At 41.9% G+C, this 15,311-nt stretch overlaps 1 protein-coding gene across 4 annotated transcripts in view; it reads right to left on the bottom strand.

The window, feature by feature from the left end:
• Window positions 1-15,311, bottom strand: part of TRMT1L (tRNA methyltransferase 1 like) — a 274,234-nt gene that overhangs the window by 170,781 nt on the left and 88,142 nt on the right. For all 4 annotated transcript variants that reach the window (XM_069231501.1, XM_069231499.1, XM_069231498.1 and 1 more), the window contains exons 6-7: window positions 12,241-12,354; window positions 10,232-10,293 (exon numbers count right to left, since the gene is read on the bottom strand). In XM_069231501.1, coding sequence (XP_069087602.1) covers window positions 10,232-10,293; window positions 12,241-12,354 — 176 coding nt within the window. The remainder of the gene's footprint in view (window positions 1-10,231; window positions 10,294-12,240; window positions 12,355-15,311) is intronic.

Below are 15,311 nucleotides of genomic sequence, written 5' to 3'. Positions count from 1 at the left end.
GCATTCATCTCAACTGTAAATGCTTATGGCTCAGAAGACACAAAACAAGCTCCAAACTCACGCACCAATTTGCCCCATGTCCTGTTACTGCTCTAACTCTTAGATAGATGAATTACAATAAGATGCCTGCTAGTCCCCTTCACCCCCACTGTTCCTTTGCAAGCCTCCACAAAAGTATGTAACTTTAAATGAGTATGGTAGCCACCCACTTTGAAGCTCATCTGAAGAAGCATCCCCCTTATATTTCCATGCCCAACCCTACCTCGCAGTGCTCTGCACTCTCTCCTTGCCATCTCCTTCCACTTTTATCTATGCCACCAGTGCCCCGCTAAGTTATTTCTGCACTCTAAAACCCTCTGCTCTTTTGTATGCAAACTCTACTTTAACATCTCTATAAATAGAAGAATACTTAAATTCCATTTCTGTATAGAGCTCCTATGCACGTTGCTAGGTCTGCACTCTATAAATCACTTACATATATGAGACCAGATTTTACCCTCCAGGATCATCCCTGCCTAATGTCAGAGATGCTATATGAATGTATTTCATGCTACACCTTACTCATTTCAGCAGTAGAATTCATCCATGACCAGCGCTTCCTCACAAATCTTGTACAGACTGCCACTCTATACACATCTACCACTCTCAACTGCAAACACAACACATTGCAGACCTGCCACCTCAAACTAAGCAAATCCCAAATCCTGGCAAAGCAGTGCTAGAATGCACTTCCTGTATGTATAAAAAGTGCAACAACACTGGCACATCAAAACCAAAGTTTGATAACTAGAACACCATCTCCATATCTGTTAGCCGCCTCGATCCATGCCAAGTTCTGAGTCCATCAAGGTAACTCATAGGCACTTCAATGTTAATTTTAACTGCCATAAAAATCTCATTAACACACATGTTAAACCATCTCCTAAATATTATGGTGTGTAGAATTATACGGACGATTCATATTGTGCCTGTACTGATCAACTTGTTTGACTAATGGAAATAGTGGGTTCTGAGCTAATAAGTCATCAGGAATTTGTTTGCCAACAGACGGCTGGCTTTATCTTTATTTGATAAAGAGTGAACACAGGCAAAGTCTGCTCTCCTTAAATAGGCCAGATAGAAAGCAGTTTCTCTGACCATTGCTTCTGCTTAGGGTGGAAAATAGGAATAAACAAAAAGAAAGCATACCAGCTTGCAGAAGAGAGATATGTTCCATGAAGCTACAAAAAAAACATCTGAGTTTTGGAGACTGATTTATACTGAACTACAAGTAACTTAAGTAACCCAGTGTCAAACCAAATCTGGATATGCCATTCCTCTGGCTTCCATCAGGATTCTATACCCAGAACACAAGTGAATTACCTGACACACGGTGGCCAGCATGCTCTCTAATTTAATGTTTAGACCACTCTAAACAGATATCCATGTTTTGGTTTTTCCTACTTCCCTCTTTGTTGCAGTTTTCTTATTTTCAATGTTTCTGTACCCTCAATATCTTCAGTTCTCCGCTTATCCATTTGTCATCTTTGTCCATTGCTCTCATTCTGCAGTTTTCAATCTTCTCTCCTGCTTCAACCTTGTTTATTTCAACATAAGTTGCTTTATTAGTCATTTTAGATATTTACCTATCTCAGTCCTTTTTCTAATAGAGATTGATTAACTTGAACCAGTCATCACCTTTTAAGCATTCCGTTTGAACTATTTCCTCATTGCCTTGCTGGTACTACACTTTATGATGCAATACTATCTGACTGTATTATCTATCTACTTTTCCACAGCACTGTTTCTGTGGTTTCTCTATACCTCTCTTCTCATTTACATGTTTACCTGCATTTTTATTTTGACGTGCCTATTTTTTTCTCATTAATATCTCCAATTCTAAATGTTCAATATTTTTTGCATTCTAACTCGCATTACTATGTGTAGTGCCTCTCACTTTCTGTTTTTGTGTTCATCCCTTTTTGTATTGTAGATACATAGAGGTGCTAAAATAGCATATGTATCCCTTGTTGTGGTACTCAATACAGTGCAAGTGGACTGCAAAGTTATCAAAGGTCATGAAGTGCTGGCATCGTACATGGGACCGCTAAAAATGACATACCTCATGCATTTATGGGTAGCTATTACCCCCATGATTCACAATCTGCTCAAAAGCAGTGGAGAGGTAGGTATTTTGTTTTACTTCCGTTATATCTGCAGGGAAGACAGAACCCATTCTCTCCAGCTGGAGGTACCTTAGCTTCTCATCGATATCTCTAATAAGGAACACCAATGCACAAAACCAATGATTGCAGTAATACTTTTAAATTGATATGCCAAAAATCCCATCTTGCAAAATGTGTCACACCCCCATGGCAATGGAATACATTTGGAGAGGAATGACCAGGTTCTGAAATAAGCCAGTGCCTTAAATGTTTGAAGAACAGATGGTAAAGTCACTGAATGGACTAAAAGCTCGGTAACGAATTGACGTTTCCAGCTTAAAAATAATATTTATGCAAGTTTCAAAAGGTCAGTCATTTTCTTCATTTTGGCAACGTATGGAAACTTTAAAAACAAACAAAAAAAACCTGACAATTACCAGCAAAGCAAATCCTCTCTTCTTTTTTGCTTTCCGTACTTCACAACTGGTTACAAGTTGCCTGTGCAGTTAGATAGGACAAGAAATACCTCCTCAAAAGACTGTGGTCTCATTAAAAAAAACTTGGAATTTTAAATGTGCAAGGATTATTTTGTGTGTGTAGCATACCACCCAGTTGAATTGCCAAGTTCCTACACTTTTTTTCTGAAATGCATCTGTCACTTCAGCGCACAGAAGCCACTGCAAAAATAATCAAAATGCACACATTACTGCTACTGGCAGACACTGATGACTCTGACCTCCATGCGTGGTACTGAAGGACTCTACTATAGCCTTGTAGCTGCCAAAGCGGGCTTTACTGGCTTTTAAAGACCCGCTCCAGTGTTAAAGGCCCGATCCGAAACCCTTTAATAAGGGAGCGGGACTTTAATGTCGGTATAGTCCAGCTATGGAGGGCCCAGCTACAGAGGGAAACAGCTGTGAACAAAAACATTGGAATGGTGGAGCTCCGGGCTTCTACTGACCACTAGAAGCCCAGAGCAATCCATTGTTTTCAGTGGCACTCCCAACATCCCAATGTTCTAATAAGTGTGAAAACTTCTGTCCCGCCACCAAATCCATAGAGTTTATCGAACCAATTCATTCTAGGTCACTGACAGAACTCAACAAATGACTGTTCCAGCACAAGACTTGTGCAGGTCAGTGACAGAATTGTTTGCCACAAGGTGCAAAATTTAAAGCACTTTATACGTGCATGTGTGGCATAGAAATGAACAAAATGAATAAAGCTTATAAAGAGGTTGAATACTCGAAGGCAAGGCAAGCATTTCAAGGATCAAATGAAAATAAAAATTTCAATTGTAAGAAATGGGTTATTATTTAGGGTGTATGGCTACTTTCTCAATGAATTATCACAGCCTTTGTCAGTTCGAACCCTCAAAGTCGCTAAATAAACCTGAGTTCAACCTCCTGTTAACTTTTGGCATAGAGCATGCAAGCTTAATTCAGAACAGTGTATATATTCAATGCCAAAACAGTTTCAAAGTCAAAATGCTAAATAGTAAAAATCCCAAACCGTATTAGAAAAAATGAGTAAAATTTAATAAACACACCAAAATGACAAATGTCCAAAATGGGTGCCAAAGATAAGAATTTTTAAAGATTATGGAAAGGAAAATGGCCCAATAAAAGTCAGTGGTCACAGTCGACTGGGATCTAGACAGAATTTTCGGTTGACCACGATAGGGTTGGATTTACCAACCAGGTTCATCCTGGTCAAAGGTTTTACCTTCTGACATAATCCTTTAAGTCTCAATCCACTATATGAGTATACCCCTAATGTTCCATAAAAGACCTAAGTGGAGCACTGTAGTAAAGTGCCCCTTTTGGTCACGGTCACCCCCACTTTTCTGCCACTGGTACTGATGTATTTTGACTGATGTGCACTGGGTCCCTGCTAACCAGGCCCCAGTGCCAGTGCTCTTTCCCTAAAAATAAGGGGATATGGTCCAATTGTAATCCAACTGGCACACACTTTAGCACCCCTGTAAGTCCCTAATAAATGTACCCCTGGTACCTAGGACATGGATACTAAAGAGGGTCCCCCTAAGGGCTGCAGCATGTATTGTGCCCCCTCTAAGGGACCCCCTACAAATTGCACACAGCCTGCCATTGCAGACTGAAGGTCATGGTGCAAACCATGAGTGAAAACACGACATGGCACACTTCCTGTGTGCCATGCCAAAGTCATTGCCTACAATATATGCAAGTTACCCCTAAAGCAGGCCTTTAAGCCCTAAGGCAGGGTGCATTATATTTAATGTGAGGACTTATCTGACTGTGATGTTTAGTTCCATCACTAGATATTGCAAGCGATCGGGCAGCCATCTTAAAGACATGTACTGGGCAATTGTCACCCCAACTATATCATGGATGAACAGAAAATAATGGGGTTTGGTATCAAACACCCAGTCTTAATAAATCCATACTGATCCCAGTATTGGATTTATTATGACTTGATTTATTATGACTTGCTTCCAGAGGGCACCTTAAAGGTGCCCCCTGAAACCAACTAGACCTGAATAAGGTGTTCACACACCCTCCAGCAGGATGACTAGTAAATCTGCATACCAAGGACAGGGACTTCAAAGTTCCAGCCTCCTTTGATATGTGAACCTGACTTCACCCAGACCTGGGAGATACCACCCCTACGCTAAGGCCCTTTCGTCACCAGGACAGGTGGGAAATTAGCTATACAAGCAGGCGTGATGCATCACCAGGCTAGTCACACCCCCAGTGTGGGCTGCCAGATGTGCTCCATGATGGAAAGGTTTCACCATCTTGTTTTTAGTGGAACTAGGAACTCTGGGTCTGTGTTTCTTTCCCCTCTACGGCAGGTACCTCAAAAGCTGTGAGAGCCTCTAACTGTCGACATTCGAGACAAAATACCTATGCACCCAAGTCCCCCAGCCTGGGGTCACTGAAACCGACTGTCTCTCTGCGGAGCTGAGACCCTCAAGAACCGAGTCCCCCTGTTGGTTCAGCCTGACTGTCCACCCAGTCTCCCACTTGCTGCTTTTCTCCTACTGGTACTGCTCCCATTGACTTCAAAATGTAGCATCTGAGGGTACCACCGCTAGGAGCACCACTGCACTCGAATACACCAGGCCAGGTAACTTGAACCTGCTGAGACCAGATACTCTGATTCGACTGACTAAAGAAGAAAAAGGACAAAGAAGAGCTGATCAGTGCAAAAACTGTGGACTAGTTAAGGATTTTGGCCCCACCTGCTCAAGTCCCAAAAATTGCAAAGACCTGACTCATCCTGCAGCTGTTCATCCTCCAAAAGCTTCAGATGCCTGCCAGCACTTCACCAACTAACCAGCATCTTTCTAGGAGTGGAGGAGCCACTTCCCTGCACAAGCAGGCACCAACTGCAACTGTTCGGTTACTCATTTTTCTGACCATCGAGTCCACGAGGAAGCATCTCACCAGGAAGAGGATCCAGAGTGTCCAGGAGTGCAGTCTTGTTAACCTATCTACTCTTCGAGATGCTGAGCCTCCTTGCACCAATACTTAGGGTACTGATACCAGCTGCAAGTGCCAAGGCTTGTTTGTGTTCAGCCGGAACACCACCTTCACAAAAATGTACCTGCATGTTGACGGACTTCACAGAGGCCAGCTCCACGCCAGAAGTGGTTCTGCTGTGTTTCTTTCCCCTCTTCTGCAGGTACCTCAAAAACCTTGAGCCTCTAACTTGTTGACATTTGGGAAAAAACACCTAAGCACCCAAGTCCCCCAGCCTGGGGACACTGAAACCGACTGTCTCTGCGGAGCTGAGACCCTCAAAAACCGAGTCCCCCTATTAGTTCAGCCTGACAGTTCACCTAGTCTCCCACTTGCTGTGTTTTTTCTTACAGGTACTGCTCCCATTGACTTCAAAATGTAGCGTCTGAGGCTACCACCGCTAGGAGCACCACTGCACTTGAATACACCAGGGCAGGTAAATTGAACCTGCTGAAGGTTCTAAGGACCTTACCTTACGTCCAGAAGTACAGTATTGTAAGCCATTTGCAAGTTACCATGTGCAGTGTATGTTTTCCCCATAGGATAACATTACCGCATTCAAAGTTCATGCTTCAAATCTGACAGCTGTATTTTCTGCATTTCTGGAAAATTCACAAACACAAAAAGTCACTTACCTGATCCTGTAGATCTTGGTCTAAATTTATATAAAAATCGGTGCTATATTTCTAAATTGGTCTCAAGTTTCTTTATGAGTGTGTGTTATTGACTATGTTCAACAAATACTTAACACCATCCTGTGATAAGCCTAAACTGCTCACCCACGCTACCACAAAAAGAGCATTTGGGATTATTAATTTAAGCCCTGTAAAGCAATAAAGATCAACTGAACTATCTACATGGTGTACCCCGACAGTGCTACACTACATTGATAGCCAGCTTCCTACAGGCGCTTAGAGACTCAGTGTGTCAGGCAGAGGCCACCAGCAAGGTCTAATTCAGGTAATCCAAGCCCAGTATCCATCCACAGGTCAGCAGTACCTCAAAGAAAAGTCCTCTTCCAGCTTGTTGTCTCTCTGTAGCCACCCAGGAGGTCAGCCTACTGACCCTTGGAGTCAACTTCTTTGTCCTGGGTACAAGAGGGAGCACATCTAGTCCTTCAGGGCTCGTCCCAGGTCAAAGAGAGTGGGTCCAGTCCTCTTCTGTTCCTCTACAGGTCTAAAAAGTGTTCTGATGTAGGTGTCTGGAGGTGCCATATTTATTCCTGGCACTAGCTAGTGGGTGGGAATGATTCCTGGGCATACCCTAACACCAATGGGATAAAAGTTCCTGGGAAAAGCCATCCTAATTTGGGCATCTCCAAGATGGCAAAAGTCTTCTGCCACACTAAACTAGTACTCTGAGGGGTGTGGGTGTGCTTGAGATTAAATCTAAATCCAGAGACAGAAGTCTGGTAGGACAAAAGTAGAGTGCTTTAGCATCCATACAATAGACCCACTAGTCTTGGCATCCTATTCTCTAACTTTTCAAATGTGCCCCAAGTCTTCTATGTGAACTATTCTGTGGAGTTCAGAGCAGTCGCCTCTGCCCATTTGGGTCAGCCTATTATTTTCTTCTGGTAGGCATTTCACATCTATTCACACCTATGCAAGGCTAAGAGAAGCTGGTAAGACAGTGCAAATAAGCCCCCAGGAACTTGAAGCAAAACACAAATGATGGACGGAATGCGGAACCAATCAAAGATTCACCCCCAGTCACAGATCTGGGTTTAATCCATTGTTCTTTTGCTCACCATGCCCCCACAGTTTAGACCCAGACATTTGCAAATCAGTCTGGACCCTGTTCCTCATGGGAACAGTCCAGCCCGAACTGCCAGGCCAGGTCCTCCCTGGACCGGAAACAAGCATCCTGGGACCGGTCTCAGGGTTTCACCGGTCATCAGCCAGGCTAGCTTGAATCCAGTGGCATAGTGAGCCCGGGACCCACGTCTGGGTATACCCGGCGCACTTATGGCAGCAAAAGCAAAGCAAAACCCAAATGATGGACGGAATGGGGAACCAATCAAACATTCACCCCAGTCACAGATCTGGGTTTAATCCATTGTTCTTTTGCTCACTATACCCCCTAGTTTAGACCCAGCCATATGCAAATCAGTCTTCACCCTGTTCCTCATGGGAACAGTCCAGCCCGAACTGCCAGGCCAGGTCCTCCCTGGACCAGAAACAAGCATCCTGGGACCGGTTTCAGGGCTTCACCCTTCATCAGCCAGGCTAGCTTGAATCCAGTGGCATAGTGAGCCCGAGACCCACGTCTGGGCATACCCGGCGCACTTATGGCGGCAAAAGCAAAGCAATCCACAAATGATGGACAGAATGGGGAACCAATCAAACATTCACCCCAGTCACAGATCTGGGTTTAATCCATTGTTCTTTTGCTCACCATACCCCCCTAGTTTAGACCCAGCCATATGCAAATCAGTCTTGACCCTGTTCCTCATGGGAACAGTCCAGCCCAGAACTGCAAGGCCAGGTCCTCCCTGGACCGGAAACAAGCATCCTGGGACCGGTTTCAGGGCTTCACCCTTCATCAGCCAGGATAGCTTGAATCCAGTGGCATAGTGAGCCCGGGACCCACGTCTGGGCATACCCGGCGCACTTATGGCGGCAAAAGCAAAGCAAAACAGAAATGATGGAACTTGAGGCATTGGAACGGTAAACGTCCAAAAGTTATGTTTCCTTAATATCTATTAATATTCTGATGTCACCATTGAATTGGATTTTTAATAACTCTTAAAAATAGTTGTATCATTAATTTTCGCGCTTGCCCCTTTCCAGAGATAAAGTATTAGTATTTATAATCGCTTCCCAGTGTTTTTCTACAGTGGAAATAACTTTTGGCTGCTAGTCACAGTTAGGACAAATTAACAAATTTCTACGTGTTCTGCTTTTAAATACTATGCAACTTGCATTGTGTGCTGCAATACTTATTAATATCTAACCTGATATTTTGACCTGTTAAAGGGGTTTATTCTGACAGGTTGAGTGGCAGGTTTTACACAGTGACAGTCAGTTTACAGTGGTATGACTGATGCAGTGATTGCACTGGCATTGCAGTAGATAGCATAATAGGTGCTGCAATCCATTAGCTTCCAGGCAATGGGTACACTTTGTACCAAATACTAAGGACTTTTAGATAAGTTGAATGGATATGCCAATTGGGGGTATGTTAATTCAGCCATGTTTAATAGGTGAACACAGGAACCCTACTACCAGTTAGTGGAGGTAAAGAACACAGAGTCCTAAGGCCAGCAAAACAGATACAGCACAAATCAAGGGGGGGGGGGAGGCATCATGCAAAAGATGGTAATCTTCCTACAGCAATTAAAAATATATATTTTTCTGGAAGAACAGAATTGCCCTAAAAGGGAACACACTCGAAAGACTGTAAGACATGTGGGAAATGAAGAGCTGGGTACAAATGGTAGCCACCCAGCGTTTGAAGTTTATGCATGTGGTAGAATGATTGCACCAGTAAAAGTCAGCATTTTTTAAGGAGTAGTACCATTTTTAAAAGGGTTTGGGGCCTGCTCGTCAAATTCTCAACAACTATGAAGGAGGGAAAGCAGGATGACAAAATAACAGGTTATACAAATCTCTCTCTCCCTCTATAAATACACATATGCTACAGTGAGACTGTGCTGAAATGGGCCAGGGGGACGCAGCAACATATCACTCTATAATGTACAGACTTGGATATGCCCTGTTATTTCGAAATTATTTTTGTGTACTACAAGCTACTGAAACACTTCCAACCAAGGAAATAAACTCTCTCCCCTATACCTGTGATTTAAGAAGTATGTTGCCTTTGCTCATCAGCTCTTGTAGGTAGAAGCTTGACATCAGAGGAGCATGATCAAATCCAGTACCCAATACAAGCACACTGGTTAATCCTAGGACACAGGGAGATGGACAAAATCTCTGAGACTCTATGTATGTTATCGCTGTTAGCAGGACAGAGGGTGAGAAAGAAGACTGGTCAACTCCCCTTATTTGAAAAAGATAAATACAATTTGAAAACTTTCAAAAAATTATCTTTGCAATTTTTAATCCATTTCTCCTATTTGATAGCCATCAATGCTCCTTGAAGTGAGTAACGTTTCCACCCAAACCTGCATTAAGATGCAAGCAGCAATACCATATTCAGTATTACAATGTTGATTTCTAGGGGTGCCAATCCTCCAGGGTCAACTCAAGAGGAAGAACTCCCAGAAAAAGTTCTGGAACTATTAGGTAGAATGTGGAAACCAGTGTAGTAGTAACAGTAGTGTCTGTATTTTTATTCTCCAAACCCTACAGATCCTGCAGGCGGATAATTTATTACTTTGCGGCAACTAGGGCAAGCCTTCGAATGGAGGATTGTATTTTTTTTTTTTAATGTATATTTCTGCTCCCCGATGGCTGAAGTATATTGAGCACCAAAATCTACTCACATCAAGCACATACTGCTACAGTACAGTGGACAACACTTGCTACCATATAAAACATGTTGTTGAAATGTCTCATATTACAGTATTACCAACTAAAGTGCTAATCAATAACTCGATTTAAAAAAAGAGAAAAAAAATACCTGCCCATTGACGTCTGCTCTTGCTGGGCTACAGTGTAAGTGACAGACACACATTCGATACCCTACAGGTTAAAGAACATAGCAGACGTAGATTACAGAACAGAATACAGAAAACAAAGAAGTGCATTAATCTCATTTACTGTGCTTTTCAACAAATCACAAAACCTGGAAAATAAAGTTCTCAACCAACAAGCTATCTGACATGCACTTCTACCAGGAGACAAGATGACCAATAAGGTCTAGATAAAGTAATTAGCTCGATCTTGTCCTCATTGCAACATAATTGTTCTAGCCTCTATTATCAATACCTCAACCACATTCTCATATTTTCTTGTGACCAGTACATTCATTAGTAGACATTTTTCATTACTATAGTTTTGGTTCTATTGAGAAGCATAAGTATCTAAGCATCAAGGATATATAAATGTTCAGGGCACCCAGGTCCACAAGATGATTAAGATAATACAGAAGTCACTCTTCCAAGGGCACAGTGAATATCAGGAATTCTTGTGAGTGCCATAGCCAGCACCACTTCATGTAGTAAAGATACACTGTTTGTTGATCCAGGTCGTGATAGGTTTAAGTTTTAAACATATGAGTAATGAAACCTTTTATGACACTAAGAGATTTCAGAGAATGCTGTAGTCTAGACTGTGACCACTTACGTGAGCAGAGGGGATCTGCAAGGGAATGACACTGCCACCGGTCTGTGATCCACTTATAGATGTGAAATCATGGACCTGGTATTATGTGGAGGCCTTTTCTGTGACATTTTTATCACAGGGGTACACGTGTATTCACACAGAAAACGTTTTGCACTGTACAACTAAATGACAATACAAAATATATTTTAGACTACAGCAACTGTACTAAGTTTGAAGAGGCTGTTTAGCCAAAATTGAACTTAAAAATGATGTTTTCAATTATTGTGAAACTCAAGTCAATCTATTTGAATTAGGAAATTAATTTGATTTTTGTGGGGGGGTGAATGGACATGGCATTATTATTAGCAATGAACTTGCAAACCTTAGGGATCTCAATACAACTTTTAACTTGAAACTCAGAAGGCACCTGGTGATGAATGTTGACAAGATATGCAGAACTATGCCCAACAATTGCCTTACATATTATACTGGCTAGTTTTAAAGACATTTGTATCTAAAAAGCAGTAAGATGATTATCCTTTCTGATACCCACTATGTACCACACATCGGTCTAAAGTGTCAACTTTAATAGGAACCAGATTCTAAAAAATGTACAAACAAGGCAATGTCATTATCAGTATGCAATAGAAATAATTCTTGGCAAACTGATCTAAACTTCCTTTTTAGAATGCAGCCTCACAACCTATTGAGTTTCAAAGGAGGGTGAAGTAATATGTATGATGATGATCTAATTTACGTCAAATAAAGGTGAACACTTTTTACAAGGCTGAGGAGACTCTGCGAGCTGATGACCACACTGAAATCTATGTAAAACATTTTGCATGCTAGGAAGGTGAAGGGCAATGAAACACAAGTAACACCCTTTTTGCGACAATTAATTGTGAGGCATTGAAATGTTTTAACTTTTTTAGTTGTGACATGTTACAACAAAGAGAATACTTCATAAAAAGTCTTCATATGCTCACCAAGTAATTATTTAGCTCCATAGGGAACAGAAAAAATGGCGGGGAGAAAAAAGGAGAGCATGCCACATCGAATATCTACATAGGGAATTTATTATTTTCTTGGTGTGAAAGATGAGGTAGTGTTCTATGCTCATGTATGTACATACTTCAGCTTTTCACTTTCATTGCTTCTGCAATTTTCTAAGTAACCCACATTTGTTCACACAGGAGTGGTGTAGCCATTTTGTATAACATTCTTGGGTGCCAGGAGAATTTGTTGAGAGATACAGCTAAGCATAAAACTACATACTATTAGCTAGAGGTAGTACTGTGAACTGTTTGCATCCTTTACAATTACATATTTCAAATGATCTGTTTGCGAACATATTAATGAGCATACCTTCATATTCAACAGAGATTTTCCAGTGCAAATTCTGAAGATGGCGAAAAAGCTTGTTGGCGTGGCACGCTCTGAAGTATTCTTCAGGACACAAAGGACAAGACTTCCGTATTGCTGGAAAAAAAAAGACAGGCTAAACTTAATGAAATGGTTTGCTTTTACAAAGATACGCATTCAGGTTTATCTACTACATATTGGAACATTTCAATCTAGAGGATCAGTAAACAAGCTTCAGACCCAAAAAGCTTTAGTCACCACAGAAGCATCATTCCTAAACACAGGAATTTGATAACTGAATCACAAGGATGCAGTTTAAGGATCTTGAAAATTCATGTAGTTTGAGTTCTTTAAATTCATAATCATTCATTCAAACACAACACATTCCCTTAACTGTGATGCATCCCCTTAAAGAGAAAGACCCTTACATCTTAGCAGATCAGGTTTCTGTGCAGGGATACACCATTAAAATTTCAGTCACGACAACACAAGTTGCTGGAGTAAACAGTGCACATTGCGTATCAAGGGAGCTAGGTAGGGATCAAAAGGCAGAAGCCTCAATGGTACTCAGAAGAGTTCTCTATTAAGCAAGGTCAAAAAGGAACACAAATGCCAGAGACGCAGCACTTGCCATTTTTGTGGAGAGTGCAATAGCTGTATTTGGTCTCCACATAAACTCTGTTTGTCCCAACTCCTGCTGATCCTCGAAAACATAAGCTTATTTTCTGGTGCCCATCTTCCTTCCTACACTGTGGCATGCATGGGCATTTGCTTATTTCCAATTTGAATGTTGCTCACTACACCCTTGTTTGTTCAGATTTCACCAGGTAGACCCATTAACTGGGGGCAGGCCTACTACTCAAGGGCCTATAGGTATGCAGATGTCCTGGACACAGCAACATTCTGGATGAATGTCTACAATTGACAACACCCTTGTTTGCACAGTATAGGAAAATAAAGCAGGGGTATACTTTGAGCTATCCCAGATTCAAAGATACTCATCTGAGATCAAATTAAAGAAAATAAATCTACTGTATTCATTTACAGAGTCTGTAGTAATTCTGGAATCAACCATAAGTATGGTATAAGAGAACCAATACTAAATCTTGATTATAAAGAAATCCAAAAGCCTGAACAAAGATGAAAGTGTACGCCAAGATTAAAACTGAAAAAACATAAAAAGGATCCATATAATAGGAATGGAGAGGCACAGCATGATCACAAGGAAAGAGTAACAAACACTAATAAAGAGTTAAGGGATAAAAACTGTTCTACTCCGCCTGCAGAACCATGTGGCAGTGGAAGGAAAGGTTGGGTTATTTGTAATTCTAGTTCTTGATGATGGGTATTTTCTTTAAATTTATCAGCAGTAGAAAATCTCTGCTCCTGCAAGGGATCCTAGGACAATTTGTTTAACTTGTAAACATTTCAACTTTGAAAGCATACTTGTAAATAAAACATGCCTACCTTTCTGTTCTTATCTTTCAAATCAATATTAATGTGAAATCTACATGTTATAATTGTTTGAGAAAAAAGAAAAAAAACATTTATCAAACCAGGAACTAGTGCCATAAGCATAGAATATTAAATGTTGAGAAACTTTGAACCTGCCCATTAAAGGTTCCAGAGCTTGCACTAATCCATTGTGATATGCCCTGTCAATTCACTTTGATGTAAGAGACGGGACAAAAATCTGATCATCTACCTCTCAAAAAGTGGCTTGGAGAACGCATAGCCACTATGGCGGCACTAGTAGCCAAGGGTTGTTTTCATTTACAATTCTATTTCACCTTCCGGATATCTTTTTATTGCAGGGAATAGACCCTTGGACAAGGGTCACTCGTCATTCTTTAGGCACATGTTTTGGATGTTTTCTGTCCCTCCGGGGGCAGACTGGACATTTTGTAGGATGACCTGACATCCTCCCTCCCCCCCGGAGAGAAGAAAGCCACTTGACACCACAGTTAATGTAGGAACGTGCCATTTTGACATGGTCACCCCTACTTTTTGTCTGGTATTCAATGCAATTTTGACAGAAAGTGCACTGGGTTCCTGCTAACCAGGTCCCCATTGCCAGATTGCTTTCTCTAAAACTGTGCAACTGCTTCTTAAATGGCAATACCTTTGGCCCTCCCCTGTAAGTCCCTAGTAAATTATACCACTGGTACCTACAGTACGGGTACCAATGAGGGTCCCCAAGGGCTGCAGCATGTATTGTGCTACCCTCCGAGACCCCTCACCTAGCTCATGCAGGCTTTCATTGCAGGGTCCGTGTCTTGATGCAGCTAACAATGAAACACAACATTGCACACAGGTCGTGTGCCATGACCCCTAACGCTGCATGCAATATATGTAAGTCACCCCCACAGCAGTCCTTACAACCCTAAGGCAGGGTGCATTATATTACATGAAAGAGCAGATATGCCCCTGCTATGTCTCTGTCGATTCTTAGACATAGTGATTGAACAGGGATTCCATCTTAAGTATGTGTGCTGGACACTGGTCACTACGAGTTACATGATGGCTTTACTGAAAATAGGGATGTTTGGAATCAAACATTTCATAGTAACAAACCCTCACTGATGCCAGTGATGGATTTATTAATACATGCACCCAGAAGGCCCCTTGGAGGTGCCCTCTGAAAACCTACTATCTACCCGTGTGCAGACTGACTGGTTTCAGCCAGCCTGCCAACACCAGACACAAGTCTGACCTCCTAAGAGTGAGAGCCTTTGCTCTTGGGGCAGTCATAAACCATGCCTACTCTGAGAAAGGTGTTTACACACCTCACCCAACAGGATGATCTGCAAAACTGCAATCCAAGGCAGGGGGCTTCAAAGAACCCCACCACCTGTCCTATGCAGATCTGGCTTCGCTCAAAGGAGTGTCTAAACCCCTCAGGTCAGTTCCACCTCTAAGATGAGCTGCCTTATGTGGAAACCACATTTAGAAATCTGCCATCTTGGTGTTGGCAAATTTAGGAATTCTCGGACAGGGTTATGCCCACTCCCCACAGGAAGTGGACAAATAGGGGGTGTTGTGACTCCCAGGGGTAAGTAGTCCATTGGCTACTA

Source organism: Pleurodeles waltl, chromosome 4_2, assembly GCF_031143425.1.
Source record: "Pleurodeles waltl isolate 20211129_DDA chromosome 4_2, aPleWal1.hap1.20221129, whole genome shotgun sequence".
Lineage (NCBI taxonomy): Eukaryota > Metazoa > Chordata > Amphibia > Caudata > Salamandridae > Pleurodeles > Pleurodeles waltl.
The sequence above is the reverse complement of the archived record's forward strand: the minus strand, read 5'-3'. Positions and strand labels throughout refer to the sequence as shown.